Here is a 27,845-nt window from a genome sequence, read left to right as displayed (position 1 = left end):
TTGCTTTAAGTCCAATTGGCCTCCGTGGAACTTAAACACTTGCTTAATTCAAGCACGTGCTTAAATACTGACCTGTATGGAAACGCTTTCCCAGGTCAGGGACATTAAGAGTGCATGTAAGGCCTGACCTAAGAGGCACTGAGGACCCTCCGCCCCAAAAAGTCAGTGGGAGTAGAGGGAGCTCCTCACAGGATCAGCCCCTTAATGGTGGTTTAGCCCATTAAACAAACACTTATAATTAATGTTGTAGATAATGACTATTTACTGCTTACTTCAGTATTGCTAGTTTTGTTCCTTTTAATAAAAAAAATACTGTCTTACTACAGGGACCCTATCAAAATCCTATAAGACTCAGGTTTTTAATCCCTTTAGAAATAATTCTCAGAGTATTTGACAGCAGAATTAATTCTTCCCCCCCCCCTCCAATTACTATTCACAATCTATCCATTGTTTGAAACATTCAACATAATACCCTACCAGGCCCTCATATTGATATAGTAACTGCCTTTACAAAAAAAAAAAAAATCAAAATCAAAGCTCAGAGCAGGTTCCATTTTTCAGCATGCAGGTAACTATGTGTTTACACCAATGCCTCGCCTGTGTCCTCAGTCTGGGAATTGCAAGTGTTGAGAAGCCACTCTTGGTGCAAGAGGCAGCAACACAGGAATGGGAGGAGATAATTGAATTTTTACTCGTGATAAGCAGCAGAAATAATACGTTGCATTTCTATCGCACCTTTCACCTGAAGATCTCAAAAGACTTTCCAAATATAGAATCCACAAACACCCATGTGACATAGGTGTTATTTACTATAGGCCTCAGACAGGTAAAAGGTGAAATGACTTGCCACAGACACACACAGAGACATAATAAAAATTAAAATTAACAAATAATAGTCTATCAACCTTTTAGAAAAGTTTCAGGAGCCATTTGCAACTAGGGCTTTCATTAAAGAAGGGAATTAAAATACAGCAGTTTTTAATCTTATAACTTAGGAGCCCTAGTCATGGACCAGGACCCTAGCATGACAGGTGCTGGAAAAAACACCAAATAAAGACATGATCTCTGCCCCAATCTATGTATTAGACAAGAGGCACCAGACGGAGACAGAAAGATTGGGGAGTACAAGGAAACAATGAGACAGTATTGGTCTGCATGACAGGCAGAGGTCTCAGCACACCAGCAGCCTAACTGTTAAAGATTTTTGTAGTCATCACAGCAAAGGAGAGTTTTAAGGATAGCTCTGAAGGTGGATAATGAGGTAGCTGTGCAGATATTTATACCAAACTACTCACAAGCACGAGGGACAGCCTGGAGAAAACATGAAGGTGGTTGTTTGAAAATTTAACAAGCAGGAGATGGAAACTGGCATCATGGGCCAATCAGAGTCAGGAGCTGACATCGATAGCAAATGAGAGATTATCTGTTCCCACTCTGTTAAGGGCCTTGAAAGTGAGCAGCTTATGTTTGATACAATAAAGAATGCATCCATACAGTGGCTCCCCAAAGAGAGACTGGCATGGTCAAAGTGATGGGCTAGAAAAATTATCTCTGCAGCAGCACTGTGAATGGGTGAGAGTGGGATAAAATGGATTTGTCAAGGCCAGAGAGAAGGATGTTGCAGTAATCAAGATCCAAGATGAGAACCTGAACAAGAGCTTTAGCTGTGTGGACAAATAGGAAAGGCCTTATCTTAGAGCTGTCATGCAGAATGAATTAGCAAGATTTAGACATAGTCTGGATGTGAGGACACAGAGAGGTTCAGGTTGAAAATGACACCCAGGTTACAGGCCTGAGTAACACGCTAGGGTAATGGTGTTGTCCACAAGACAGTGATCAAGAAAGGGAGATAAAGGGAAGGGTGGTGGTGAGGGGGATATTAGGAGCTCTGTTTTTGTCATGTTGACCTTGAACTGTGAGAGAAAGGCCAAGATTTTAAGTTTGGACAGAAGGAGGCAGGTCAGGAGTAAAAGCAGTAGATCTGTGAGTCATGAGCATAGAGACAGTAACTGAATGAGTGTTCATGGATGAGATTTCCCAGAGACAAAGCATAGAGGGAGAAGAGAAGGGGATGAAGGACAGAGCCTTGTAGAATCCTCTCCAAAAGTTGAAGGGTGGATGCGGAGGATCCTCTGAAGGACACACAGAAGGAGCGGCAGGAGGGGACAGAGTTACAGAAGCCAAAAGGAGCAGCAGTCTTCAGGAAGATGCCAGAAAGTGAAAAATTAATCCCACCACTTAACAAACCCAACAACACTCATTCAAGGAGACTATTCTCCTAAAAATCAATATGATTATATCTACAGTATGGGGGAAGTGAAGACAAATATGTTTTGTATGAATCATTTCACCTTAAGAGATGCTGCTTGTCCTATCCTCAGGTCTGCATGTGAGGTTTACGCTAATCAGCTTTTTCTGAAGTGTAACTCCAGTGTCACATCAGTAGCTATTACACAACACTGAGAAATACTGATCTGCAAAAGGCTACCCAATTCTGCTTTCAAAACACAACTGTTTAAGAGATTTTTCCCCCACAAGAGATGACTGAACTTTTAAATCATAAATAATTTGTTAAAACAAAAGTTCCAGCAAAACTAGAGTGAGGTACTGAACAACATGTCCTGGGACAAGATATTTAACAGATCGCATTAGTCTCTGGCAATCCTTACAAAATGGATTTTAAAGATTTTTATCAGTTAATGCCTTGGAGCAACAGGATTTCTCATTATTTTATTGAGGTCTCTCCCTTTTTGAATACTAGTGTGTGAAAATTATTGGTGTGGGGGAGGGGGAGCCATGTTTTCTTTTATTCTGGAGCTTTGCTCAAAACAACTCAAAAAGGCCTGGATTATTTTCTAATATAACATGGTCCATGTAGTTCTACAACCAATAATGCCAAAATTCTATTACTGTTTTTTCAGTAGTGAAGCTGGCTGGCATTGTAAACAGTGTCTGAAACAACAAGCCTACAATTTAAGCCTTTTCAAATCGTATGAAAATCTTTTGGCTAACAGCAGTTTCCTAATCAAAAGGTGAAGGGATGCTTTCAGTCAAAGAGCACATGTATTCACATATCCATGGTCTTAAGGCAGAATCAAAACACAGTGTAACTCTGGTTAATCTCATAATTGCAAGAGGCTTTTATCCGCGGCTGTTAAATAATAAGATCCAAGTTGCCTCTTCAGTTTAAACATAGAAAATCTCCATGTAACCAAAATAGCAGGTCAGTGAAGGATCTGTTATACCTCTTACATAAACAATGAGAATTTGATGGAAATTACTTTTAAAACAATTACTATTGTTTTCACAGCATGTAGTCATTGTAATGATGACTGTAAAGGTTTAATGGGACTAGCATCCATTTAATAAACGTACTATTTAAATAAAAATAGTAGCCATTTGGGGTATAGGGATGGAAAGATAGGGACTCAAAAATTTAAAAAAAAAAAATGAAAAAGGTGCAGAGCACTAAGTTGAATGACAGAGGAAAAAAAAACAACACACATAACCACAGTTGATTTCTACAAGCTAGTCCATGTTTATATTCTGTCTAGATCAGAATCTGAAACGTGGTCCATGTAAGTTTTCATCTTGCATTTTTTGTGCATCCAAAACTTTCAATTACATGATGGAATGCAGGATCAGGCCCCGCAAGGTCTTTATTTAGCTTAACTGCGGCACCTGACTGCAATACAATAGTAATAACAGCTTTTCATATTTTAAAATGTCCCAGTCTAGTCTGATAATGTTTGTAATAGAGCCTAAAGGAGTTAATGAATTAGATGGAATTCGGGCACATAAGACTGGCATTTCCAAGGAACCTAAGTGTTCATAACAGCCCCATTTAACAGATGGAATAACTGATGCACTGAGGTGAAGTACCTCCTAAGCCATAGAGGGCAGTCGGTGCTGGAGTCAAGATGTTTGCCAGAAGCTAGGAATGGGAGACAGGGAATGGATCACTTGATTCCTCTTCTGTTCATTCCCTCTGGGGCACCTGGCATTACACACTGTCAGAAGACAGGATACTGGGCTAGATGGACCTTTGGTCTGACCCAGTATGCCCATTCTTAGAAGAGTTCAGAAGTTCCTGGCTCCAGAACCTGTGCTTAAAGCACTGAACCACACCCCAGACAGAGCTGTCTATGAGTCTAGTTGTTATGTGCCATACAACCCACATTAAGGCACAAATACCTAACAAACATTCTAAGGCTCCACCTAATGGACTTAGCAAAAATAACCATGTTTAAATAAAAGCCAGGACACATTTGTAGCCCATGATTGTAATGCAAGCTGGTTCCCTCCAGCAAATAAAACAGAATATGCAGACTAGTCTGAAAAACTGTTCCCGAACATAGCTGTAGAAAACTCTTTTTGATGTCCAAAAAGAAACCATGTTATAAAACAGCAGGCCCTCAACCATGCTATTCTAAGGGGAAAATTCTTCTCTCAAAGCTATATGGCAGTCTTCCTCAACTTTAATTTTCTGACCTCCCTACTAGTTTTGTGATATAGAAAGACAACAGATCCACTGAGTGACTCCAGGGGTAAATTTTAACCCCACAGGTAGCAACTTTTTCATTAACAAATAAGTAATGCTCCCAGCCCCATTACCCTCCCATTTGCTCTCCCGTAACAGAAGAATGGAAATTCTGGTGGAACACACATAGAGTTCAATCCAGCTAAGCATTGAGTGGAGCTGAGAAAAAAAAAATTAAAAATTCAGAATTTGAAGATTTTTCCAACCTAAAAAGCATCACAGTTTGCAGGTGACTTCATGAAAGTTGCCCCTCATTCTCCAACCAGCGGAGATCACAGTCTCACTGATTTCAGTGGGATCCACAACAGCTTCTAGAAGCACTATATCTTGTAGACCACGCCCATCATGGGATGAATCCGAGTGTAACCCACACACCTTCTGGTCCTGGGTGTGGTGCTCTATCCCCTTTAGTGGCTGTCCCCACTAGTGCCTCTAGTGGCACCGAGACCACTTAGGGATTAATGAGTCTGCTACAGCCTTAGCTAAGGGCCATGTGGCTGTTTGCTCATGCAGCAAGGTCTCACGCATTTAGCTCCAGGTTCGATCCCGCCCTCAGATGACCGGGGTCTGTCGGTGTTCCATGAGCACATCACTTGTCTTTTCCACTTACTTCACATCTCTTTTCCTAGCCCTGTGGGCATGAATGGGAGAGACAGTTACTAAACAGAGTGAGCTTTTCCAAGTAGGAATACAGCAGACTTTAATTATTCTCTAGCCATGTCATGCCTCCTAAAAGCAAACTAGAGAGGAAACCCACAAAAACTCAGCTGTATTGTTTTGTAAACAAAGTTCTAAATAATCATTACAACCCAAATCATCTGTCTTGTGTCACTTCAGACATCCTTTACTTTTTACTCCATAGGAGAAGCAGTTTTCCTCCTACCAGTGAATCCCAATAACACATCAGAAAGCCATTTTTTGTCTGCCTTGGATCCACCCAGTAGAATTATACTGTATACAGCAAGTAAAATTCAATCAGGTTACTTCATTTCTGTTTCATGACCTATAGTGTATTGCTGAGAAAGCAGCCGAGTCTTGTCCTTTATCTGAGTAGCACTTACTAAGGCCTTGTCTACGCTACACAGTTTTGTCAACAAAAAGAAGTCTGCTTTCATCGACAAAACAGTGGAGGTGTACACACTGCAATGCTCCTTCTGCCGACAAAACTCTCCTCCTTTGCCAACAAAATAAAACCACTTCTACAAGAGGCATAGAGCTTTTTGTGGCAAAGTTACATCGACAAAGTGTCAGTGACCCCCGCCTGGCAGAATTTACAGTATTGTTCCTAGTTGCCTGCAGTGATCCCCTTAAAAAAACCACGTAGACCCCTTCCCCCTATCTTGAACGCCCAACTCCCCGACCCAGGCCGAACTCACCATGTTTAGGGTCTTCGCCAAGGTGTGTGCTTTCCAAGGGACAAAGAAAAAGTGATTTGTATGTTAAAAAGGGAACAAGGTATATTTTACTATAATGATTCAATGCTGTGTGTGAACTAACAATTATGCTTCTGTGTATTGTTTCTTGTGCTTATGTAGATGCGGCCTTCAGAGGAACCCCCTACACACTGGCAGAGTGCCTCTGCTAGATAAGGAAAGCCAAGGGGGAGCAAGGAGGACATGTTATAAAAGGTGCTCCAATCCTCAGAGGCTTTAAAAAAAAAGAAAAAAAGAAAAATAAAAAAAGAATGCAGGGAGTGGAGAGAGACCCTGAAGGAAAAATTTAAAATAGAAAGGCAGAATAGAAAGTAGAGTGAGGAATGCATTGTAAAGGGCCAGGAGCAGATGATGAAAGTGATGGAGGAGCAAACAGATGTTGAAGTCCCTGATCAGACTCCAGGCAGAACACATGCATGCTCATACCTCCCTCCACCCCACCCCCACCAGCTCATACAAAACTGCTTTCCATGCCCTCCCCAAACTGCTCCCACAAACTCCTTGCAAAATTCCCAGAACATCTCTGTACCCCATTCACTTCACCCCTTTGGACAGTTTCCAAAATTATAGCTGGACTTACATACAGCTATGAGAGCCCTGAACTCTTATCTCCCTTCCCACCAAGGCTTGTGTGTTGTTAATTGGTATTTAATAAAAACAAACTCTCTGAAAGATAAGCAAAGCAATCTTTATTTGTCTCCTACACATGGTTGCTGCTGCTGGTAGTAACACATAATGTCAGTTTGATCATTTTCTGACTGCAAATCCCGGTCAGGAATCATCGTAATTTTCATGCAAGGCAGCAAGTAAACAAAGCATGGCAGAGTGCTGTATAGAAAAACACATTACTGATGCTCATTGTCAAAATGTTGCCTCAAAGCCCTCCTAATTCGAATACCCCCCCCCCCCCCCTGTGCCCCCTAACAGCCTTGGTACTGGCTGCTCAAATTCAGCAGCCAGGCAATCTGCCTCCACACTCCACCCTGGGGAAAACTTTTCACCCTTAGCTTCACAAATATTATGGAGCATGCAGCAGGTTTCTATGTCCACAGGAATATTTTCCTCATTTTTAGGTCTAAACTGCCATAAAGGCAGCACCAGCGTGCTTTTAATCTGCCAAAGGCACATTCTATGGTCATTTTGCACCTACTCAACCTATTGTTGAAGTACTCCTTGCCGCTGTCCAGTTTTCCCGTAAGGCTTCACGGGAGCAAGAGGTACATTGGTCTCCCAGGATCATTATGGGCATTTCAACATCCCCCACTGGAGCTTTCTGTACAGGCCAGTGTTCCTGCAGGTGTGCATCATGCACCTTCCCGGACCGCCCTGTGCTGATGTCAGTGAAACGCCCATGGTGATCCACAATCACCTGCAATACCACAGAGAAGTACCCCAATTGATGTACTCCATCACAAGATGATCCAGGGCCAAAATTTGGATATGCGTGCCATCTATTGCCCCGCCACAGTTCAGGAATCCCATTGCCACAAAGCCATCCCATATTTCATGCACATTGCCAAGAGTAACAGTCCTTTGCAGGATGCAATTAATAGCCCTGCACACTTGCATTACCACAGCCCCAACAGTCCAATTCCCAACTCCAAACTGATTCGCGACCAACTGGTAGTAGCCAGGAGTCGCCAGCTTCCACACTGTGATCGCCACACACTTCTCCATCAAGATGGCAGCTCTCATTTTGGTGCCCTTGCACTTACTGGGGCAAGCTTGGCACACAGTTCCAGGAACGTGGCTTTCCACATCCAAAAGTTCTATAGTCACTGCTCATCTTCCCAGACCTGCATAACAATGTGATCCGACCACTCACTGCTTGTTTCCTGAGCCTAAAAGCAGTGGTCCACTGTGTTCAACTGCTCCAGGAAGGCCAGAAGTAATCTGGTGGTGTTTCTTTACTTGGCGCACAGCAGGTCAGGCAACTCTGATTCCTGTTCAGATTGGATGCCCGTGATATACTGCACGAGCATCCACAAAGTGTTCCTAACAGCAGAGAGCAGTGCAGGATCCATCCTTTCAGACAGATGGTGAACGCACTGTAAACAGGGGCCATTGAAAAATGCCATGAAACGCAGTCAGAAGCTCATGGAATGCTGGAACGGAAAGTACTGCATCATGGGACGTTGAGCCTGCACCCATGATGCACTGCGATCCATTCTGCCTTCCCACCACTCCTAGCTGCAGAAAGGAGGTAAGTACCACAATGTGCTAGCTACCTACAATTCACTGCTCTCTCAGTCAATGCTAGAGCACAAACTGTGGATGCACTCTGCAGATAGAAGAAGTTGGGTGAACATGTACAAGCAATATAGTTATACCAGTTTTTGACTGTCGGCTCAACTTACATTGACAAAATTCTGTAGTGTAGACAATGCCTAAATCTTAGTTGCCCTGGGTCAGTGGTTCTCAACCTATTTACCACATATGCGACCCATAATGGGTTATGTGGGCCACATCCAATACTACCTATATGGCCCTGAGGATGTGTGTGCTGTCTAGCCTGCGTGCTGACTAGGCTGCAGGTTGAGAACCGCTGCCTCGGTATACAATGATTAAAGCAGTTCTGGAGATGATCCCAGATGGTCTTTTCAAATAAGAATTCCTTCATCACAAACTGTTATATCAGCCAACCCCAGCTGATCAAATAACTATACTAAACCCTCAGAAAATTAATAAGACTAATCAATTCACTGTAATAAATATGGACTTGAGAGATGCACTAATACAGTGGAACCCTCTCAGGGTAGGTCTTTATTGCGCAGTTAACCCAGGTGATTGGCACCCAGGTCTCAGCATCCCCACCAAAAAGTCCTATGCACATACTGATTCCTCACTCTTTCTGCACTCCCTTCTGTGTGGGTGGGTGGATCCCATGGTTTTTTGTGCTGAGATGCTTTAAGATTTACAGTCCGCTGTGTCAATTGCAGGCAGACCTGTCTATCCTTCAGGGGCAAGAGTGGGAAGGGCACCGGAGAACAATCAACACTTGAGTAATTTTGCCTGCGTCCTCACTGCAAAGTGGGCAGGTTCCAGCCAGAGTTAAACCAGAACCTGGCTGCTAACCCACCCTCCCACTGGAAGAAGCTCCAAACCCAGGTCACAGGTGTGATAGGTTCCCCCCCTCCCCCCGGAGTGCCATCTGGAACGGGGATACCATTGAGCCCCCCTGACCCACCAGCCTGGGGTCCCATCTACACTGTACTAATGTGACAAGCTGCCAAGCCCTACAGGCTTCAGCCTGCACTTTCACCAGCATATGTACAGGTAGGGACACACCCAGCTGCAGTACATCCAGGCAGGCTCTTTAACCAGACCCTGCATGGGAAGTCTTCAGCTAGGGCACCTCCCAGTTCCTAAGGCACACACCCCATCCGAAGTATAAACCCAAAATTATACCATCTTGCACTGCACAGGGAACTGTAAGCTCCTAAAATTTACCCCTCCCTCAATGTGGAGAGGAATATGCAACAGTTTTCTGCCCCTGAGTTATGATTTCCAAGCACTGGTTTTAGATGAAGCAAAAACAAATGTATTAACTACAAAAGACAAATTAAGTGATTATAATGGATAGCAAACAGATCAAAGCAGATTACCTAGCAAACAAACAAAAAACATAAACTAAGCTTAATACACTAAACAGACTGCATATGAATACCAGATTCTCACCCTAGGTGATGATACAAGCAGGTTGCAGATTCTTAAGGTGCAAGCTGCACTTGTTTACAGCTTGGAATCCCCAGGTGTTCCATTCACAGGCTAAAACTCTCTTTACCTTGGGTCTAGCACATCGCCCAGTTCAGTGTTTTTTCCTCAGGTGTTTCCAGGAGTCTTCTTGGGTGGAGAGTTGGCGAAGAACCAAGATGATGTCACTCCCCTACCTTATATAGCTTTTCTATATGGTGGGAACCCTTTGTTTCAAAGCTTGTTCCCACGCCAGTCAGTGGAAACATACTGACTTCCCAAGATGGAATCCAGCACCAGGTGACCTGGTCACATGTCCCTGTTGTGCCACAGCAGCCATTACTTGGAGGCTGTCTGTAGCATCCTCAGGAAGGCTCCCCAGGCGGGAGATAAGCTTCTCCTAAGGCCTACTGTTTCTTCCTAACGGCTCATTAAGCTGAATGGACCCTTCCCTGCCAGCCATCTAGGCTGAGAGCATTTTGCCTAGTGGGTGTTGCCCAGGTGTAACTACATTTTGAAATACAGCTACATAGTCAATATTCATAAATTCAGATACAAAAACGATACATGCATACAAATAGGATAATCATATTCAGCAAACCATAACATTTCCAATGACACCTCACATGACTTGTCTTGCATAAAATATGTTATGATTATGACATAATAATCATCATAACGATAATATCAGTGAAGAATATAGGGTGCAGTGTCACAACAGATTTTTCTGTGTGGGTGGTAGAGGGGTTTGGGCTAAAACCAATATAGGAGCCTGGGTTAACTGTGTGGCGACGACCTACCGTAGAAGGCCATGTCTTACTCCTCTGGGAAGCAGCTATATTTAAGCCAGCCAGATACCTCTTCATACCCCACCGGGAACAACTGTGGAAATGTAGTCATTCAGGGATTCTGCTTCACTCTTCCCTACATGTTATAGATCTCTTCTTCCTCTCAGCCAGAAGAGAGTAGGAGCAGGAGGTGATAATCACTTTGAATATAGCACTGAATATCTATATGGTAAAAGATAATTGCTGTACTCCTCAGGGAGCAGCTTGAAAATTCACTTTATAAACTATGAGCTTCAGAAGAGTGAAAGTTTTAAGTGCAGTGAAGCAGTTCTGGACTTTCACTCCACTTTACTGTGACTTCCTAAACACACTGAAAATACACTTATGTATTATAAATTATTTCATATTCATAGTGCCAGCAGGATCAGTGCCCTATTCTGCTAGGTGTCGTAAAAACCATGTAGAAAGACATTGCTTACATTCCAGTTAGAAATCATGTGCATTAGGGGAGTGAGAAAAGAGGATGTGACAGGTGGGGGGAAGGAGAGGATGTGGGTAACAGTAGATCTCACAGCTGATATGGACTTGCTATGAATACAGCTTGATAAAAAAATTCCTAGCTTTGCCACTGACCTGGGCAAGTCATTTTACCTTTGTTTACCATTGTTACCTTCCCACCCTTCGACTTGTCTGTTTACATTGCACACTCTTTGAAACAGGGACTGTCTATGTATTTGGACAGCACCTGGGGCAATGGAGCCCGCAATCTCAGTTGGGCCTCTACATGCTACTGTTTTAATAATAAAATATTAATCATGTGCCTGCCTCTCAAACCATCCAACATTAGCTGGCTGATTTCTTGAAAGAATCATGACAGGACTGGTTTGTGAGAACAGATTTGGAGGAGCAGAGAACCGCTGCTTTCCAGAATAGTTCAGGGAGGGCATTCTGTCCATGAGAGAAACAGAGTGGGAGAAGAGGATCCATGGACATTCAAATCTGGTATTACTGGCAGAGTGGAGGAATGAGCAAGGAACATATACAAGAGCCCAGAGCAGATAAGTATGGAGGGAAAGACTTGGAATTGAAGTGTAATAGCGTAGCTTGAATTTGATGCAGTGGCAAACAGGGAGTCAGTGGAGGGATTCAAAAAGGGTGCATGACATGATCAGAGTGACAGACAAGGAAGATCTTAGTCAATTCCACCAAAGCATTATCTAGGATGACACAATGCTCATCCCAGAATAATTACATTCAGAAAAACTAAACTATAAGCAAATTCTCAACATCCAACTCCACGGAGTCTAAGGGGCAGATCCTCACCTGGTATAAATCATCATAGCTTTAGTGATTTCAAGGGAGCTATAACAGTTTACAGCAGCTGAGGTCTGCCCCTAAAGAAACTTATGGTACCATAAAATCGTCTTAGAGATTCAGTATTTCAGGTTAGAACAACATCATTAAGTTCAAAGCTCATACTGAATCACAAAAACTGAAAAATCCATTCCTCCTCCCGTACTGGTTTTGTACTGCTAAGCTTCCAAAGTTAAAAAAAAAGTTCCACTTTCTACATTTTTCATAACTTGTCCCTTTGAACTATGCGTATCTGGAAACTCAGGTCTCTCTTCAAAAATAACTGGTTTCCCTGCAACCACACATACTTAATTTCACCATTAAATGGTTTTAAAGTACTTATGTCAATCCCTCGTCCAACTGAACAAGGGTCTACACCACAGTTGGCAGTCTCATAAGAGAGGCCAATGACTGAGTGGGTGTGGAGACTCAACACATTCCCAGAGGTGGTGAGGCACATTGGCAGGACACTGTTGGAAGGACAGCACTGGTTGTTTGTACTGCACCTGCTCTCTGGTGAAACGGAGGACTTCACTCTCCAGGGGTATTAACGTAGTACCTGTCACCAGCACTAAGTTCATGCAAAAATTTATTAAAAGGGAAGCTTTAAATAAATGTGCTCATATGTACACACCCCATTGCTTCTACCTAGAGAGTCCACCCCACTGTATTCACATGTCAATGGACCTACAGCAGGGATGAATTCAATCCTGTTTAAGGCCATAATGCACAGGTGCTGACTTGCATTTTTCCCGGTGGGTGCTCCACCCCCTACTGTGTCCCTACTCTGTCCCTTCCCTCAAGGTCCCAGCCTCAGTCCACCTTTTCCCGCCCCCACTCCACCCTTTCCCCCAAGGTCCCACCCTCACTTGGGCTCTTCCCACCCCACTCTGCCTCCTCCCCCCTGAGGCCCCACTCCCCCACCGCTCCTTCCTCTTTGCCCCTCCTCTCCCGAGCGCCTCCCACCTGCCGAACAGCTGATCAGGGGCCAGTCCCAGGGCCAGAACCCCTGTGGCTGGTGGGTGCTGAGTGCTCCCTATTTCCCCTTTTAAGAATGACGTTATCCATATAATATGTTCAATACCATAGAAAAATTAACAGTATGTGAACATGAGTCACATGAAATAGTCACATGAAATAGTGATTGTATCATGTAATACTTGTAAAGTTCAACAATAGAGGTATATATAGTAAAAACAGAGGAAACAAATAAATGTCATTCGTTTACCGTGTTGCTGAATGCCAGGTTTAGTTAGATATATAGTTACTGTCCATTTAACTACCTCCTGCAGTCTAGGCATCTAGACCTGGGAAATGGATAAGTTACCCTGGAGTTCATCTTGTGATCTCGCTCTCAAGGGAATCCTGCTAGCAGGTTGTGCCAAAATGCAGAGAGATCTGTTTCACTGCTTTTTAATGTTTCAGACATGAGTTTTAAGTGAACGTTGGGAAGAAAACAGTGTAGGCAGGTGATTGCTTGTTCCTGGAATTCTAGCTCAGATTCAGATTAAGCTCTTTGCAGAAATTATTTCACAAGAATAATAACAACAACAACAAACACAAACACATGAACAAGACAATTTCTGCCCTTACAACTTCAATGGCATCTTCCTCCTGCCTGCTCTTGTAACACACCCATCAATAAGCCTGACATGAAATGTCAGAACCTAATTCTAGGAGTAAATTCTGATTGGCTTCCAAGTTCCCTAAACAAGAATAACCTGCCATTGAGTGTTTGTGAGTTGCCCGCAACAAGTCCACTATAAATGCATTTAAATCACAAATCTAACTTCCCCAGGAAACAGAAAACATCCAAGTGAGATTCCAATTGATAGAGGTCAACACTCAGCATCTACAGGTTCAAGAGAGAGTCCAGAGACTACTTTTTACAAGACAAGATGACAACTAGCAACTGGAATAAGTTTTGTGCTTGCTGGTTAGTAAATATTTCTGCAGCATGTGTATAGAGAGAGTTGCTCTCTCCATCTAAGAATTTGTATCTGAAACCAAGAACTCTTGTGCATTACCTTGTTTTCAGTCTCTTTTAGCCTAAGACTAAAATTAAAATTTGCCAAGTTACTGGCTGGGACTTTGGGAGTTTAAAGGATGTGACTAAAGTAACATGTGAAGTCAAAACTTGCATACTGTTGATAAATCAATGGTATTAGTGTGGTTGTTCATTTTCTATGCCTCAGAACAGAAATGGTGGAGTAGTTATGAAAGAAAAGGAGCATTTGCAGAACATAATACAGATTTTTGTATGACAATAGTGAGGTAAGAGCCCTATTCTGTAGGCACTGTACAGAGACAATGAGAGGCACATTGGCCCTTGATGAGCTCACTAGATTGTCTTATAATGAAAGCACAGGAGAAAAAAATTATCATCCCCATTTTACAGATGAGGAACTGAGGATATATATTAAGTGACCTAATTAAGGCCACACAGGGAGTGGCTGATCTGAGAAGTGAACCCAGATCGCCTGAATCAGAGTCTTAAACATAAGAACGTCCCTTGTCTATCAAAAATACTGTTCACACTGATTTTAAAGAAATACTATGTTTAAGCATGGTAGTCACAGTGGATCATGTTACAGCTTTTACATTAAAATGCTAAAAAAAACGTTCCAAATTCAGTCATCATTTGGGAAAAAGATCATTTGTTGCAAACTGGGAATATGATCTAGGCTAGACTGTTACAGCTTTTTAAAAACAAAAAAACGAACACCTTAAAAAGGTACTGGGTGAAAAGGGGAGGTATTTTCTACAGGCAGAGGAATAATGTTTATTATCAGCATATGTGTCACTTAAGTCTGCATTACTGTGAATTTACACTGGTATAACGGAGATCAGAGTCTGCCACTTTTGTTTTCTCTCTATGCTTTGACGGTGGACTCAGCCTTTAAGGCCAGAGAGGCCATCATGATCATCTACTCTGACCTCCAGCACATCATAGGCCACAGAACCTTACCCACCAACTACTGCAACAGGTCCATAATCTCTGGCTGAGTTGCTGAAGTCCTCAAATCTTGATTTGAAGACTTCAAATCACACAGAATCCATCATTTACTCTAGTTCAACCAGCAAGTGCCCCATGCTGCAGAGGAAGGCGAAAGGTGCACCTGCTGCTAGCAAGCACATTGTATGAGGGATGTTGTGTATTGTGATTTTTTTTCCTCCACCAAGCGTAGAGAATTGATTGCTACAATGTACCTTATTATTTTTTTAAAAAAGGAAAGGTGAAAATCTGAAATAAATGTTGAGCCATACCCTGTCCCTGAGCCATCCTTCATCTGTACCCATTTATATCCATAGGAGTGGCACACTACGCCATATCCTCAGCTGTTGTAAATCAACATAGCTCATGAACTGTACAGGGAGGGGTCTCTAGATAAAGAGTCATAACTTCCATTTCAAAGCAGCCCACGAATTAGTTAGAGACGAGTATGAACAGCAATTTATGCTAATATATTTATTATTCCTAATCCATGGCAAATTATTGAAGTATTGTCCTATTCAGTGCAGTTATTAGTAGAGAATGTTTTCTGTGCTGGAAGCAATCCAAATCAATTGCGCCAATATTCTAATGATTCAGCTGAGTCACATGATTGGATGTTGCTGTGTGTCTTCCACTTAGAAACATTCTAATCACTCCTCACTTGTAATTACTCTCAAAATGTTACTCAGAGTTCTGGAGAAAACGGAGATTGTGGGAGCATTTTGAAACAGGAGGCATTGTGGTATCAGGAGTAGAGAATCTGTAAGTCAGCCATGGTGGGCAGATGGCACTGAGCTACTGCGACCACTGGCAGATGGCAATAAGAATTTGGATAAGGCAAAAAAGGTGGTTGTAAATGGATTAGAACCATGAAGATACTAATGATGACCATTCCTTTCTGATGGTTTTCTTATTAACTTGAGGTTCAATCACCCCATCCTATGGAAAGCTACAGAGTAGCAGCAATAATGCACCTTTTCAAAGCAGGTTATTTGCTTATTCCAAGTGGAGTAACTCCCACCCGTCAGAGGGTTCAGTCTCCAGCATCCTTGCAAGATTTTCTTGAAGTCTGAGCCTCTCACAGAGGAGCCCTAGGCCTGGCTCTGTAGCTTCCCAATACCCAATTTCTTAGCTTTTTGGAGATTTGTTGGCCAGACATGCCATTCTTTCAGCTGCCCCAGGATGAAACTCCCCCTTTTATGGGATGTTCCTGGGGCAGCTGATAGAATGGCATTCTGGCCAACAAAAACTCCAAAAAAGCCAAGAAATTGGGTATTGGGAAGCTACAGAGCTGGACCTCGGGCTCTTTCTTGAAGTCTGAGCCATCCATATAAATCTTGCAAGAATGCTGGAGACCAAACCCCCTACTTATTCCAAGTGGTGTAACTCCTCCCCCCTCCCACCCCCGCATCTAGCCAACAGCCTGGAGACACCTTCATGAGGGAAGCCTCACTGACTTTTCTTGCTAGCTTAGGAATAGCAATACTGCACTTTTTCAGTGTGGCTTTCCATAGGATGGGGTGATTGGTATGGTGATGATGTGCATACCACCTGCTCTCAATTCATCCACCCCCACTGTCTGTGTGGGGAATGACTCCTCTTCCCATGACTACAGAACATACTATTGTTAAAAAGGAGTTTGCAGCAACTGCTCAGACGCTGGTGAATTTCAGCACTGATAAACAAGATTTGAAGGCCAGATGGACTAAGGGCAAACCCATGCCCTTCTAGCTCTCCACTGTTAAAAAAAAAAACACAAAAAACCCACACATATGGATCCCCATTCTTTATATTTCCCCATCCTCCTTCACAGCCTCGGGGTTCTTTCTGTAACTAGCATTGCCAGGACTTCAGTGTTCTGTTTGATACAACAACGTCTGCAAAAGTACACAATACAAAGTGATCTACTTCAATAAAAGAGGCAAGTTGAGACAGTATAGGCTCCACTCGGATTTCCAGAATCTTAATGAGTCTCCATCTCCCTATTATCCAGGCTGAAACTATCACAACTGTCATCAATTGCAGGATCCTCATGGTATTTAAAAACCTATATCCATAACTTTTGATAATTAGAGGATTATTTTATTTTTGCATGTAAGCGAGTTGGATAGATGTTGGTGAGAAGGTAAATAAAAGAACAAACTTTGCCGAGGACCTTAAGAGATGCAGAGTGAAGCACTGGGCTGCCTGGGAAGCTAATAAAGCAGGAGCTCAGAAACAACACAGCGCTGACACAGAGAACTAGTGGACTCAAGAACTTGCATTCCCCGGGGATTGTGAAGTTTGCCTCCCCAAGCACACACACCCAAGCATCCATGTAAATAAACTTTTATATTTGATACGTACACACAGACAAACATACAAGGGGGCCAGAGTAGGTAGGATACACAGTAGATAGATGACGAATAAGCAGTTCCCAAACCTAGAACCTATCACCATATACATACACTTTTGTCTTTAGAACAAATAAAAAGAAATTATTTGGGGTAAAAAACAGTCCCTGGCCACTTGGATGTTTTAAAACCTATTTTCAGGATTTTCCTTAAAATGGGAAGGATAATTTTGTGGTTTAGGCGCAACACTAGGAGTCAGGAACTGGAATTACTAAGGCCCTACCAAATTCATGGTCAATTTTGGTCAATTTCATGGTCATTGGGTTTTAAAAATCATAAGCTTCAGTGTTTCAGACACTTAAAACTGCAATTTTACGGTGTTGTAACCGTGGGGGTCCCAACCCAAAAGGGGGTCATTGGGAGGGTCACAAGGTTATTGTAGGGGGATTGGAGTATTGCTACCCTCACTTCTGCACTGTTGCTGGTGGTGGTGCTACCTTCAGAGCGGGGCGGCCAAAGAGCAGTGGCTGCTGGCCGGGTGCACAGCTCCACAGGCAGCACCGCCGCCAGCAGCAGTGCAGAAGTGAGGGTGGCATGGTGGGGGAGGGGTCTCACTTTGCAGGGAGAGGGCAGGGTCAGCCTTACGGATGGGTGACATGGGCAACCTCCCAGGTCGCCATGGCTGGGGGGCGGGGGGTGCATGGTCCACACACACACACACACAGAGCCAGCCCGAAGCGTCACCGTCCCCGCCCCCCTCCCTGAGCGCCAGGGTGCTGGGCCCAGAGCCGGGATGGGGGTGCCCTGGCTCAAGGCTCCTAGTGTACGCCAGGCTCCAGCTGCTGGTCCTGGCTGGGCTGGTAAGGAATGAGACTTCCTCTCCTCCTGCAGGGGCCACTCCCGGGTCCAGGTCAGACCCACTTCCAGGAACCTCCCCCGGCTGCAGGAAGGTCTGCCACTGCTGGCTGGGAGCTCGGCTCCGAAGGTAGCGTCGCCACCAGCAGCGGTGCAGAAATAAGGATGGCAGGGTGTGGTACCACCACCTTTACTTCTGTGTTGCTGCTGGCTGTGCACTGCCTTCAGAGCTTGGCTCCCAGCCAGCATCCACCACTCTCCAGCCACCCAGCTCTGAAGGCAGCACAGAAGTAAAGGTGGCAATATCGCAACCCCCCTACAATAGCCTTATGGCCCCTCCCTTCTTGGGACCCCCCAGTTGGAGAAACGCTGCTCTCCCCCGTGAGGTCTGTATAGTATAGGATAAAAATATACAAAAGACTAGATTTCAGGTTTGTGAATTTGGTAGGGCACTAGCAATTACTATTTACTGGTTTTGTCCCAAACTTTGTGGGACTCTGGACAAGATCCTTAACCTCTCCGTGACCCAGTGCTCATATCTGCAATAGGGATTGTACTTATTGGGTATCTCACAGAGATGATGTGAGTGTTACAAAAGAGTGAGCATGTATGAGTTTGTGGTCCATATTGCTTTGCCTTATAAAGTTTCAGGCCTCACATTCTAGCCTTTAAAACAGACAGGAGGAGCACAGCAACAATAGAAAGTCTCACAGGCTCTAGAAGTTCAGTCGACAATAATCACTTCAAAGCTCCTAGGTTCTAAAGACATCTTTCCTCTCTAGCTACAAACATCACACTTTTAGAGAGGGAGGGATGTTTTCTCTATTTGCAGCCTTATATCTAGACACTCTCTCAGGCTCTTTTCCCTTCACCCTACAATACACCTAGAGATAAGCAATACACAAGCTGTAGAAGGGGAAGTGACTAAAAAACACCACTGCTATCTTCCTGTGATATGACTTGCTAAGTTGATTTAAATATTAACTTCAAGTAACACCTTTAAAAAAAAAATCTGACTTAAGCAGCATTGCAAGATCTTGTTATTTTATCGTGAGTCTCACAATATTTGGTGTTTTTCTTAAAGCTCCAGCTCCTGGAGGCAAGTGACTGAGAATTTCAGTTTTTACACTTTTTTTTTTTTTTAAAGTGTAAGTTTCTAGCCTTCATAGTTGTGGAGAAAAGCTTGAAAATGTGACCCAAGTGCACCTTAAAGGCTAAAAAAAAAAAAAAAAAAAAAAAAAAAATCAAGAGAAATACCTAGGGGGGTGGGAAACTAGTTTAAAAATCTTTCATGATTTTCAGGGGTTGCTTCATGATTTTTGAATTCCTGGGCTTGTCAGCACTGCTCAAGTCATTCCTCCCCCACCCCGCCCGCCCCGCCCTTTGCTGTATACAGCATATGGAACAAGATTTCCCCCATATATGTATATATAATCTCCAGAGTAAGGAAATGAACTCCCATGTCACCCCAAAAGTTTACTCCCATTAATACTGAAGCCTTTTAGAGGGAATCCCTTTCATCCATTTCCTGGGATCTTGTACTTCTCAGTTGGCTCATACTGACTCCATGTGTGCACATGCATGCATACACGTGCGCATGGGCAGACACTCATACTAATGCATTCCGCTCATAACATGCACACGAGTAAGAAATATTTGACTGTTCATCAGGAATAGCCAGATCTTACCAAAAGATATTTGTTTTGCTCTTCTATATGAAGAACTTTTAAAGTGAAGTCAATTGTCACTGTTTTACATGTGCAAATACACCACAGACTTCTTTGCGCACATTCAAAACCCAATTAGAAACTCTGCATCATCAACACAGATAAAGGTTTGTGTCCTACTGACGCTGGTTAAACCTCTTTCACTTCACCCTTAGAAATGCACATGTGCAGTAGTGATGTTAGCCCTATGGAAAGGTACATTAGTGCTTCAACAGACTTCCAACCCCTCTAGTAAACGGAGGCTGGTAGTATTACGGAATTGATGCCATCAGTTTTTGAGAGAGAGTGCATCTAATGGCTGATCAAGGAGCAGTGTTACAGTTGATGAAACTTTCTTCCTCCACCCCACCATGAACCACAAAGGGAGGGCTGATGATGGCAAGACAGGCGGGAGGATGAAAGCACTAGAGATCCAAACTCACTTCAGGCAATATCTTCTGTCACGCCACACAATCACTGTCATGGCCAGGGCTGATAGGGTGAGGTAGAGTGAATGCTTAAATGCCCCCGTTCTTCCTCCCTCTTCAGAGACAGCAATTCTGACATTAGTGGAAGCTAAGAACCTGAACAGATAGCTCAGTGCAACATTAAACTTACAGAAATTGATTCAATGGTACTGTAAACCCAAATAAGCATTTCAGTCTTGTAACCTTTACTATCCATGGTTTAACAAAAAGAAGTGCACCATTACTACCAACACAACATACATAGCAGCAACAACGATGTATAGAAATACTGACCAAAAAGGAAAGAAAACGTGTGTGATCCAGCCTCCAAGACAAGCCGCATGAGGACTCATACACAGTTTTATGTCTGAACATTACCTTTTAGCTACAGTAGATAAAACCTTTGAGTTGCTTAGCAGTATCACCAATTACTTTGCTCATAAACCGTTTTTCTACACGGCACAATCTCTCCATCCCGTTCCCCCATGTATGACACTTTTATATTCACAGTGACACATTGCTGCAGCTTGGGCTATGACTGCACAATATGGTATTACAAAATACCAGAAAGCTTTTGGGTTTTACCTGGCTCTGTACAGTTCTTTTCTTCATGTGTCACATTAGGTGAGGCCATCAATCTTCTGTTCCTCCATATTTCTGACAAAACATTTTTGTCTGTAATAGTGGATTCTTGTCCTATATTAAATGCAAAAGTGTTTGTCAGCATTGCTACCCATATCTTCTTAATTGGAATGTATGCATCCACTCAACAAGAACACTAAGAAGCTAAGTTAGATGTTGAAATCTTCAGATATACAACATTTTACGTGTGTGTGTGTGTGTGTATTGTTTCCTCAAAAAAAAAAAAATCACATGCACACTTTTTCCAGCTACTTTTTATTTAACAGATTAAGTCAATGTGTATCTATTGTAAGACACTGACCCAGTCAGCACTAGAACATTTTGGCAACTAAATCAGTCCAGATTTTGTAGGTGATCTGTTGAGACAGAAAGACAGACATAAATAAGTCTCAGATCCTTCGTACCTTAATGGGGCAAAATTTCCCATTAAAATTTTTGCCTAAGCAAGTATGGCAAGATCAGAATTTGTTAAATTTCTCTCTCTCAACACAGCATGTAAGAAGCCGTGTGTGTAGCTCAAAAGTGCGTACCTTCCACCAACAGAAGTTGGTCTAAAAAGATATTGCCTCAAGTACCTTGTCTCTCTCATCTTGTGGGACCAACACAGCTATTACAACAAAGTCAACATTTTTGCTAATGGAAGGGACATAATTATAACCAAGGGCAGAAAAGACCTTTTTAAGCTCATCATTTTCATCATGACCCTACCTGCTTATCGTGTACAATTTATACTAAAAGTTGCTCAGGGTCTGATCCTGTAATTCTTACTCAGGCAGTTTATCTTCAGTGGTGTGACAGGGACACACCTCTCGAGTGCCTCCTAGCAGCTGGGCGTGGTACCGCACTTTCCCTGCTCCCCATGCCCCCTGTAGGTTGCTGACCTTGCTAGGCAGGTCTTCAGAAAGGATTGGCCTTCCTTAGGCTCTTCCCAAAGAGGAACTCCCTTTGTTCCTCCCTCCAGGGTCTCCTCCCCTCTACTGAGCTCTCCATTCTATTTAAGCCCTAGCTCTACCTCTTCTAAAATTTTGTTCTGAACAGCCTCCCCCTGGAAGGACAACAGTCTGGGCCTTCACCAGGGCACAAGCTTCATTGCTTTAACTCTTTTTTTTTTTTTTTTGGTAGCTGGCACACTTCCAGGTGCAATTGCTCCTTCCCCCAGAGTGCCCCCTGTACTTCCTTTCAGGATCTCTCCACTACAGAGTGCAGTCTTCACACAGTCTCCTTTGTTTCTTGGATCTTGGCTACACCTGTTCCCAAGATTACAGAGAGTCAGCCTTCTCTGTGGCCTCTGTATTCACCTCAACTTCAGCCTACTTCCTCTCTGTGGTAACAACCTTGTTCCCCAATTTCTACCCATTTCCCACTGTGCAGGCCTTTTGAGGAGGTGTATTCTCTACTGCCATCAGCACTACATCCCCTTTGCCTGTAACTACTGCTTTTGCACTGTGGGTTACCCCTATTCTTTCTTGCTCACCCATTCCACTGTCACTCCTTTGACTATCCCTGGTTTGCCTGATCTTGGGGTTTCCTTTTCCTCTTGTTTCAGAGTAGCAGCCGCGTTAGTCTGTATCCGTAAAAAGAAAAGGAGTACTTGTAGCACCTTAGAGACTAACAAATTTATTTGAGCATAAGCTTTCGTGAGCTACAGCTCACTTCATCGGATGCATTCAGTGGAAAATACATTGGAGAGATTTATATACACAGAGAACATGAAACAATGGGTGTTACCATACACACTGTAAGGAGAGCGATCAGGTAAGGTGAGCTATTACCAGCAGGAGACAGGGTGGGGGGCAGAAAACTTTTGGTAGTGATAATCAAGGTGAGCATTTCCAGCAGTTGACAAGAACATCTGAAGAACGGGGGGGGGGGATAAACATGGGGAAATAGTCTTACTTTGTGTAATGACCCATCCACTCCCAGTCTTTATTCAAGCCTAAGTAAAGGTTCCCCCCACCCCCGCTCTCCTGCTGGTAATAGCTCACCTTACCTGATCACTCTCCTTACAGTGCGTACGGTAACACCCATTGTTTCATGTTCTCGGTGTATATAAATCTCCCCACTGTATTTTCCACTGAATGCATCCAATGAAGTGAGCTGTAGCTCACGAAAGCTTAAGCTCAAATAAATTTGTTCGTCTCTAAGGTGCCACAAGTACTCCTTTTCTTTTTTCCTCTTGTTGCCACTCATTTCTCTATGAGGGCAATGTCATTTTCAATGCCCTGCCACCCTGGAGGCAAAACATACCACCACTGTCCCAGCTTTGACAACTGGCAGAGAATCCCTTGAGGCCCTTTCAGTACCCTGTTGCCCAGAGTCTCTCTTGCTATCATGGTTCATATAGGGGTAGATCCTCCTAATACATCCAAATTGACCACAGCAGAGCATGTCCACAACTGGGCCTCATGCCTCTTCATCAGCCCTGCAGGAGTTTCTGTAGCTCTTCCCTTAGTTCACACCAGCAACTCAATCTTTTCCCCCAGTTCACCCAAGGGCAAGCCTTTCTGAAATGTCCCATCTGTCCACAACCATAACATCTCCTTGGCTAGGCCTCAGGCCTCCAGCCCACTATATCCTTCTTGTCTTCCCAGGATCAGCAGCCATTGCTGCTTCTTCCCTGCAGGATCCATAACAGGCACTGCTGCTGCTCCTCTAGCCATGCTAGCTGCTGTTATAGATCCCACTGCACCTCCTGCCATTCTCTGTGAGCCTTACTGAGCTGCTGAAGCAACACCCAGATTTGCTTCACAGACCCAGTCCTCCCCAGAAACAGGTGTATGAATTTTGGTGTCCCCGTCTGTCATGGCTGCTGGGATCCTTGTTATCCTTCAGCTAGCACCTGCTGAGTTTCAGCAGAGCTGTGCTGCTTTTGGGCTAGAACTCTTTTCAATTCTCCATTGTCCCCTCATTTCAGGGGGTCATCCCAAAGTTCCCACTTCCAGTACCAAGTGGTGATGGGGACACTCACCTCTTGAGTGCCTCCTAGTAGCTGGGTGTAGCACTGCACTCTTTTTCCTGCTCCTGGCACCCCCTGTCACAGTCAAAAAAGGACTGAATCCCTTCTGGGATAGCAAAGATTCAACATGCCATCTGCCCTCACCAGGGTCTTCAGACCCATCTCTGGGCCCTTTAAATCCCACCCGTTGATGAGGCTTCTGAAGAAGCCTTCTCCCCGTCTCAGGGCTTAAGCCACTTAGCTAGTGGCCAGTGGGGGAACCCCTATTCCAGGTCCCAACCCAGGGACCCTATAAACAGCAGCCACATACTGCTGCCTCCACTTCACTACTGCTATTCCCTGGGTCTTTTCCCACATTTCCCTTTCTCCTCACCCTTAGCTCAGGGCTGAAATTCTCAGATTCCTTTCACTGAATGCCAATGCCACCAAAACCTCTCTTGAGGTTCTCCATCAAGTTCCAGTGACCAGCAAGGAGCACCCTTCCTTGATCCTATGGTCCCAGTCAGGAACTGGCCTGTTCAGGCCCTGCAGCTCCTTTTATCTAAGCCTGCTGGGCTCTGATTGGCTGTTCTATGCAGCCTGTCTAGGGAGGCCTGGAGGACGCACCTTGGCTGTTCCTTTCCTGGGGTGGGGTGTGGTAGGACCACATAGCTTCCATCAGGGAGCCACAAAAGGCCTTGTGTACCCCATCACAAGTGGGCATTTTGCCTGAGTAAGGACTGAAAAAATCTGCCCCTAAAGTTAGTTTGGCCAGTGCCATTGCCAAAATGTTCTAGTGCTGCAACAATTACAGCGAACTGAGAACTGATGATCAGTGTTTATGTGATGATTCGTTACAAATTAATCAGCTAAAAACAGTACCTGACCCAGCTTTCCCCTGGTTAGTCAGGATCTCCCTTCTGTGTCTGGAGAGCTTATATAGTAATTTCTTCTCTGGTTTCTCAGCGTCTTCTCTCTCAGACCTTTCTGCCTGGAGAGGGTAGGCTGAACTTGTTGGTAACAGTTGAAATTTAAAGTGTAACTTTCGTGATACACTTGATCATGCAGACCAAGATTTTGTGACAAAAAAAAAATCAGTTCCGAGAAAGCTTGTTTGCATCCAAAAACTCATGACCAAATCACACTGCAGTTAGTTATTTTCACAAACCAGTGCAACAAAAATCAGAACTAGGTATGATAAATTGTTCAAAATGAAGAAAATTGTAGTATATTTTTAAGACTACAATATAAAATAATTTCCAAAAACCTGAAGCCAATAACACGCTTGTAAGAGTGTAGAGTACTAACTTCTTTCACTAATGACTTGTTGTCATCACAGATAAGTATCAACTGTAACAGGCAACAGTTTGAACAGGAGAGTGTTATAAAGCATGAAAACTTCCACAGGAATTGTTTTTAAATACAGATTTTAGCTCCAGCTTTAAGAGAATAAAAGCCCTGCTCTGCTCTTGCAGGACCCAGATTGTCTTAAATTAAAGCTAGAGCTAAAATCTGTGTTTAAAAAATAATTCCAGTGGAAGTTTGATGGGTGCATCCGTGCACCTGTGCAGTGCCCCATTGACTTCATTGGGTCTCCACAGGTGCGGAGCAACCTGCAGAACTGAGACCCAAAGTTACATTTTTAAAGCACAAACTGTGTGATCAGGAAAAAAAACTGAGCAAACAAAGGAGAATGAAATGCAGTCCAGGATCATAACGTAGAAATGCAGCATTTCCTAATTTAAATATACTTGTACAAAAGATATAACAGACTAATTTAACACATATAAAATATTTAAACAATATCAGACTCTCAATATTATTTGTCCTAAAATCAGTTCAATCAGTATGGCTCTGGGAAAAATGAAGTAGTTTTAGATTATATCCAGATATGCAATACTGTATCTTGATCTTTTTAAAATTCTGTAAGTGGTCAAGTGGCTAGAGAAACAAATGGAAGTCACGATTCCTGGGTTCTACTTCAGGCTCAGGAACTAAAGTACCGTATGACTTTGAGCAATGCATGTAATTCCTGTGGCTGGGTTTCCTCACCTGTAAAATGTGTTTAATATTTTTGCCCTTCAGAGGGATGCGTTTAAATTTGTATAGTGCTTGGGGATCCTTGGATGAAAGGCGCTAGAGAAAGGCAAGGTATTGTTACATACCACGATTTGTGAGGAGAAGCCAGTCCTCTCACCCTCTCCTTAACTGCAAGTGAAGTTGTTCAGTAAAAGGGAGCCAAGTCATGAACTGTGAAATGCTCCTACCCAGAACGCAGCTAGCTAAAAGGTGTGATTATCTGAGCACGGCTCTGCTTTAATCACACTGGGCATTAAGTATCATTATCTAGGCAAACTCACTCACTTGCGGGGCAGAGCTGTCACTTTTTACTGTCGGACAGGTCTGGGGGCAATCAAGCCAGCTGCCTCCATGCTATGGCCAAAGCCAAACAGCTTAGTGCCTCCTCCTCACCAGAAGCCCAGGACCCAGCCAGCCCATCCTTCCTGACCTGCTTTACAAACATGTTTATTGCCGGAGTTAAGAAAGATACACAAGCCAGGAGCTACTTTGCCCCCTGACAATGAGCTAGCCTGGCAGAGGTAGCGTGCAAACAGCGAGCCCCTCTCCCCCACCCCCCGGCCCGGTGCACAGCCAGGCACTGCCCCAAGCCAGCCCGAGATCCCTGGCTGTCCAGTGGCTTGCACTCTGCTCACCCCCCGCGGCCACCTACCTAGCTTGGAGAGCAGGCTGGACATGCACCACACGAAGAAGAGGATGGCGCAGATGAAGCCCAGTTGCGGCAGCAGCATCTCTCGCCTCTTGCGAACTTTCCTCAGCTTGAAGAGCATGGTGTGGGGGGCGGCGAGGGGCTGCACTTCCAGCCCCATCGGAGCCAGCGGAGGGAGGACGCGGGCGGGCAGAGGGCGAGGAAGCCCCAGGAGACAAGTGGGGTTCACTTAGCAGCCCCCCCTGCGGAGGGCTTCATCCCCAGCGGGCTGAACGCACAGGGAAGCCAGCTCCGGGCGCTGCCGAGCGGGCAGCGGGAGAGCTCCGGGCAGCCGTGCCAGGGCCGGGGGAGAGGCGCAGGTGGGAGGCGTGCCAGGAGCGGGGCCGAGACGCAGGCGGGTGCAGCCCGCAGCCGGGGTCTCTCGAGCTGTCAAAGCGAGGGCTGAGCCCGGAGCCCCGCGCCCCCCATGGCTGGGCAGTGGCGGGGGCGGGGGGAAGCGGTAGCGCCCGGACTCCCGGCCCCGCAGATACTCCTCTCACCGGCAGGTGCGAGTGGCGCCGGGTGGCGAGCTCAGTGCAGCCGCTCGGCTCCCGCGGGCAGCCCGCGCAGCATCCTCCAGCTCCGGCTAAAGTTCATCCTCCGGCCGGCGCTGCGGGAGGGTCGCGGGGTCCTGGCCGGCGTGAGGCGGGGCGCAGGCTCGGCGCTCCGGCTCCAGCTCGGGGCTGAGCCAGCAGAGCCGCTTCCCGCCGGGAGCTCCGGGGTGACAACCGCGCCCGTCCCTCCCCGGCTGCTCTCCCCGGCAACTTTCTCGCCGCTCCTCGAGCCCCTTGGGCAAGGCGCATGTGCCGGAGCCCTGGCCTCCCTCGGCCCCTCCCGCCTTCGCTCTGCCCTCCCCGCTCCCCCTCCGCGCCGGGGGATTAACTGGCCAAATTAATCCGGTCCCCTAAATGGCGCAGGAATTATCCACTCGCAGGTTAGCACTTGGCATCGCCGGGCGCGCGGGGACTGGAGGCCCCGGGGAGCAGGCAGGAGCACGTGCCGCTGCGGAGCCAGCCTCTCTCACGCCTCCCAGGCTCGGCCAGGGAGCGACTTGCCCTCGCCAAGCGCGTGCTGCAGCCGGGGCAGGGGTTAGGGTGAAAGGCAGGCCGTCCTCAGAGCTGGGAGCAAGCCACAATGTAGGCTCCGCGCGGGGTCCAAACGCTCCCTGGCTGGCGGGGGGGAACGAGCGGCATCTGGCCTATCTCTAGCACTTAGGGACGTCGCTTACCCAGCCCCAGGGATATTATTTCCTGTTCTCTCTAAGAACAGGTCTCACAATCAGGCTCTCTGCCAGCCCTACGATTGCTCTGAGATGGGCAGTTTTGATTTCCTACCATA

The 27,845-nt window shown here is 44.9% G+C and overlaps 1 protein-coding gene across 2 annotated transcripts in view; it reads right to left on the bottom strand.

Moving 5' to 3' along the window:
- The window catches only part of SLC24A4 (solute carrier family 24 member 4), a 135,560-nt gene extending 108,254 nt beyond the window's left edge, over positions 1-27,306 (bottom strand). Inside the window, exons 1-2 of one of the 2 annotated variants that reach the window (XM_007055439.4) lie at positions 26,472-27,306; positions 20,749-20,859 (exon numbers count right to left, since the gene is read on the bottom strand). In XM_007055439.4, coding sequence (XP_007055501.4) covers positions 20,749-20,859; positions 26,472-26,628 — 268 coding nt within the window. In that variant the 5' untranslated portion in view covers positions 26,629-27,306. The remainder of the gene's footprint in view (positions 1-20,748; positions 20,860-26,471) is intronic. The other variant, XM_043547988.1, reaches the window with a different exon arrangement.
- Between the last annotated feature and the right edge of the window lie 539 nt (positions 27,307-27,845).

This window comes from Chelonia mydas, chromosome 6 (genome assembly GCF_015237465.2).
Source record: "Chelonia mydas isolate rCheMyd1 chromosome 6, rCheMyd1.pri.v2, whole genome shotgun sequence".
Lineage (NCBI taxonomy): Eukaryota > Metazoa > Chordata > Testudines > Cheloniidae > Chelonia > Chelonia mydas.
Note: the sequence above shows the minus strand (reverse complement) of the source record. Positions and strands in the feature narration are given on the sequence as shown.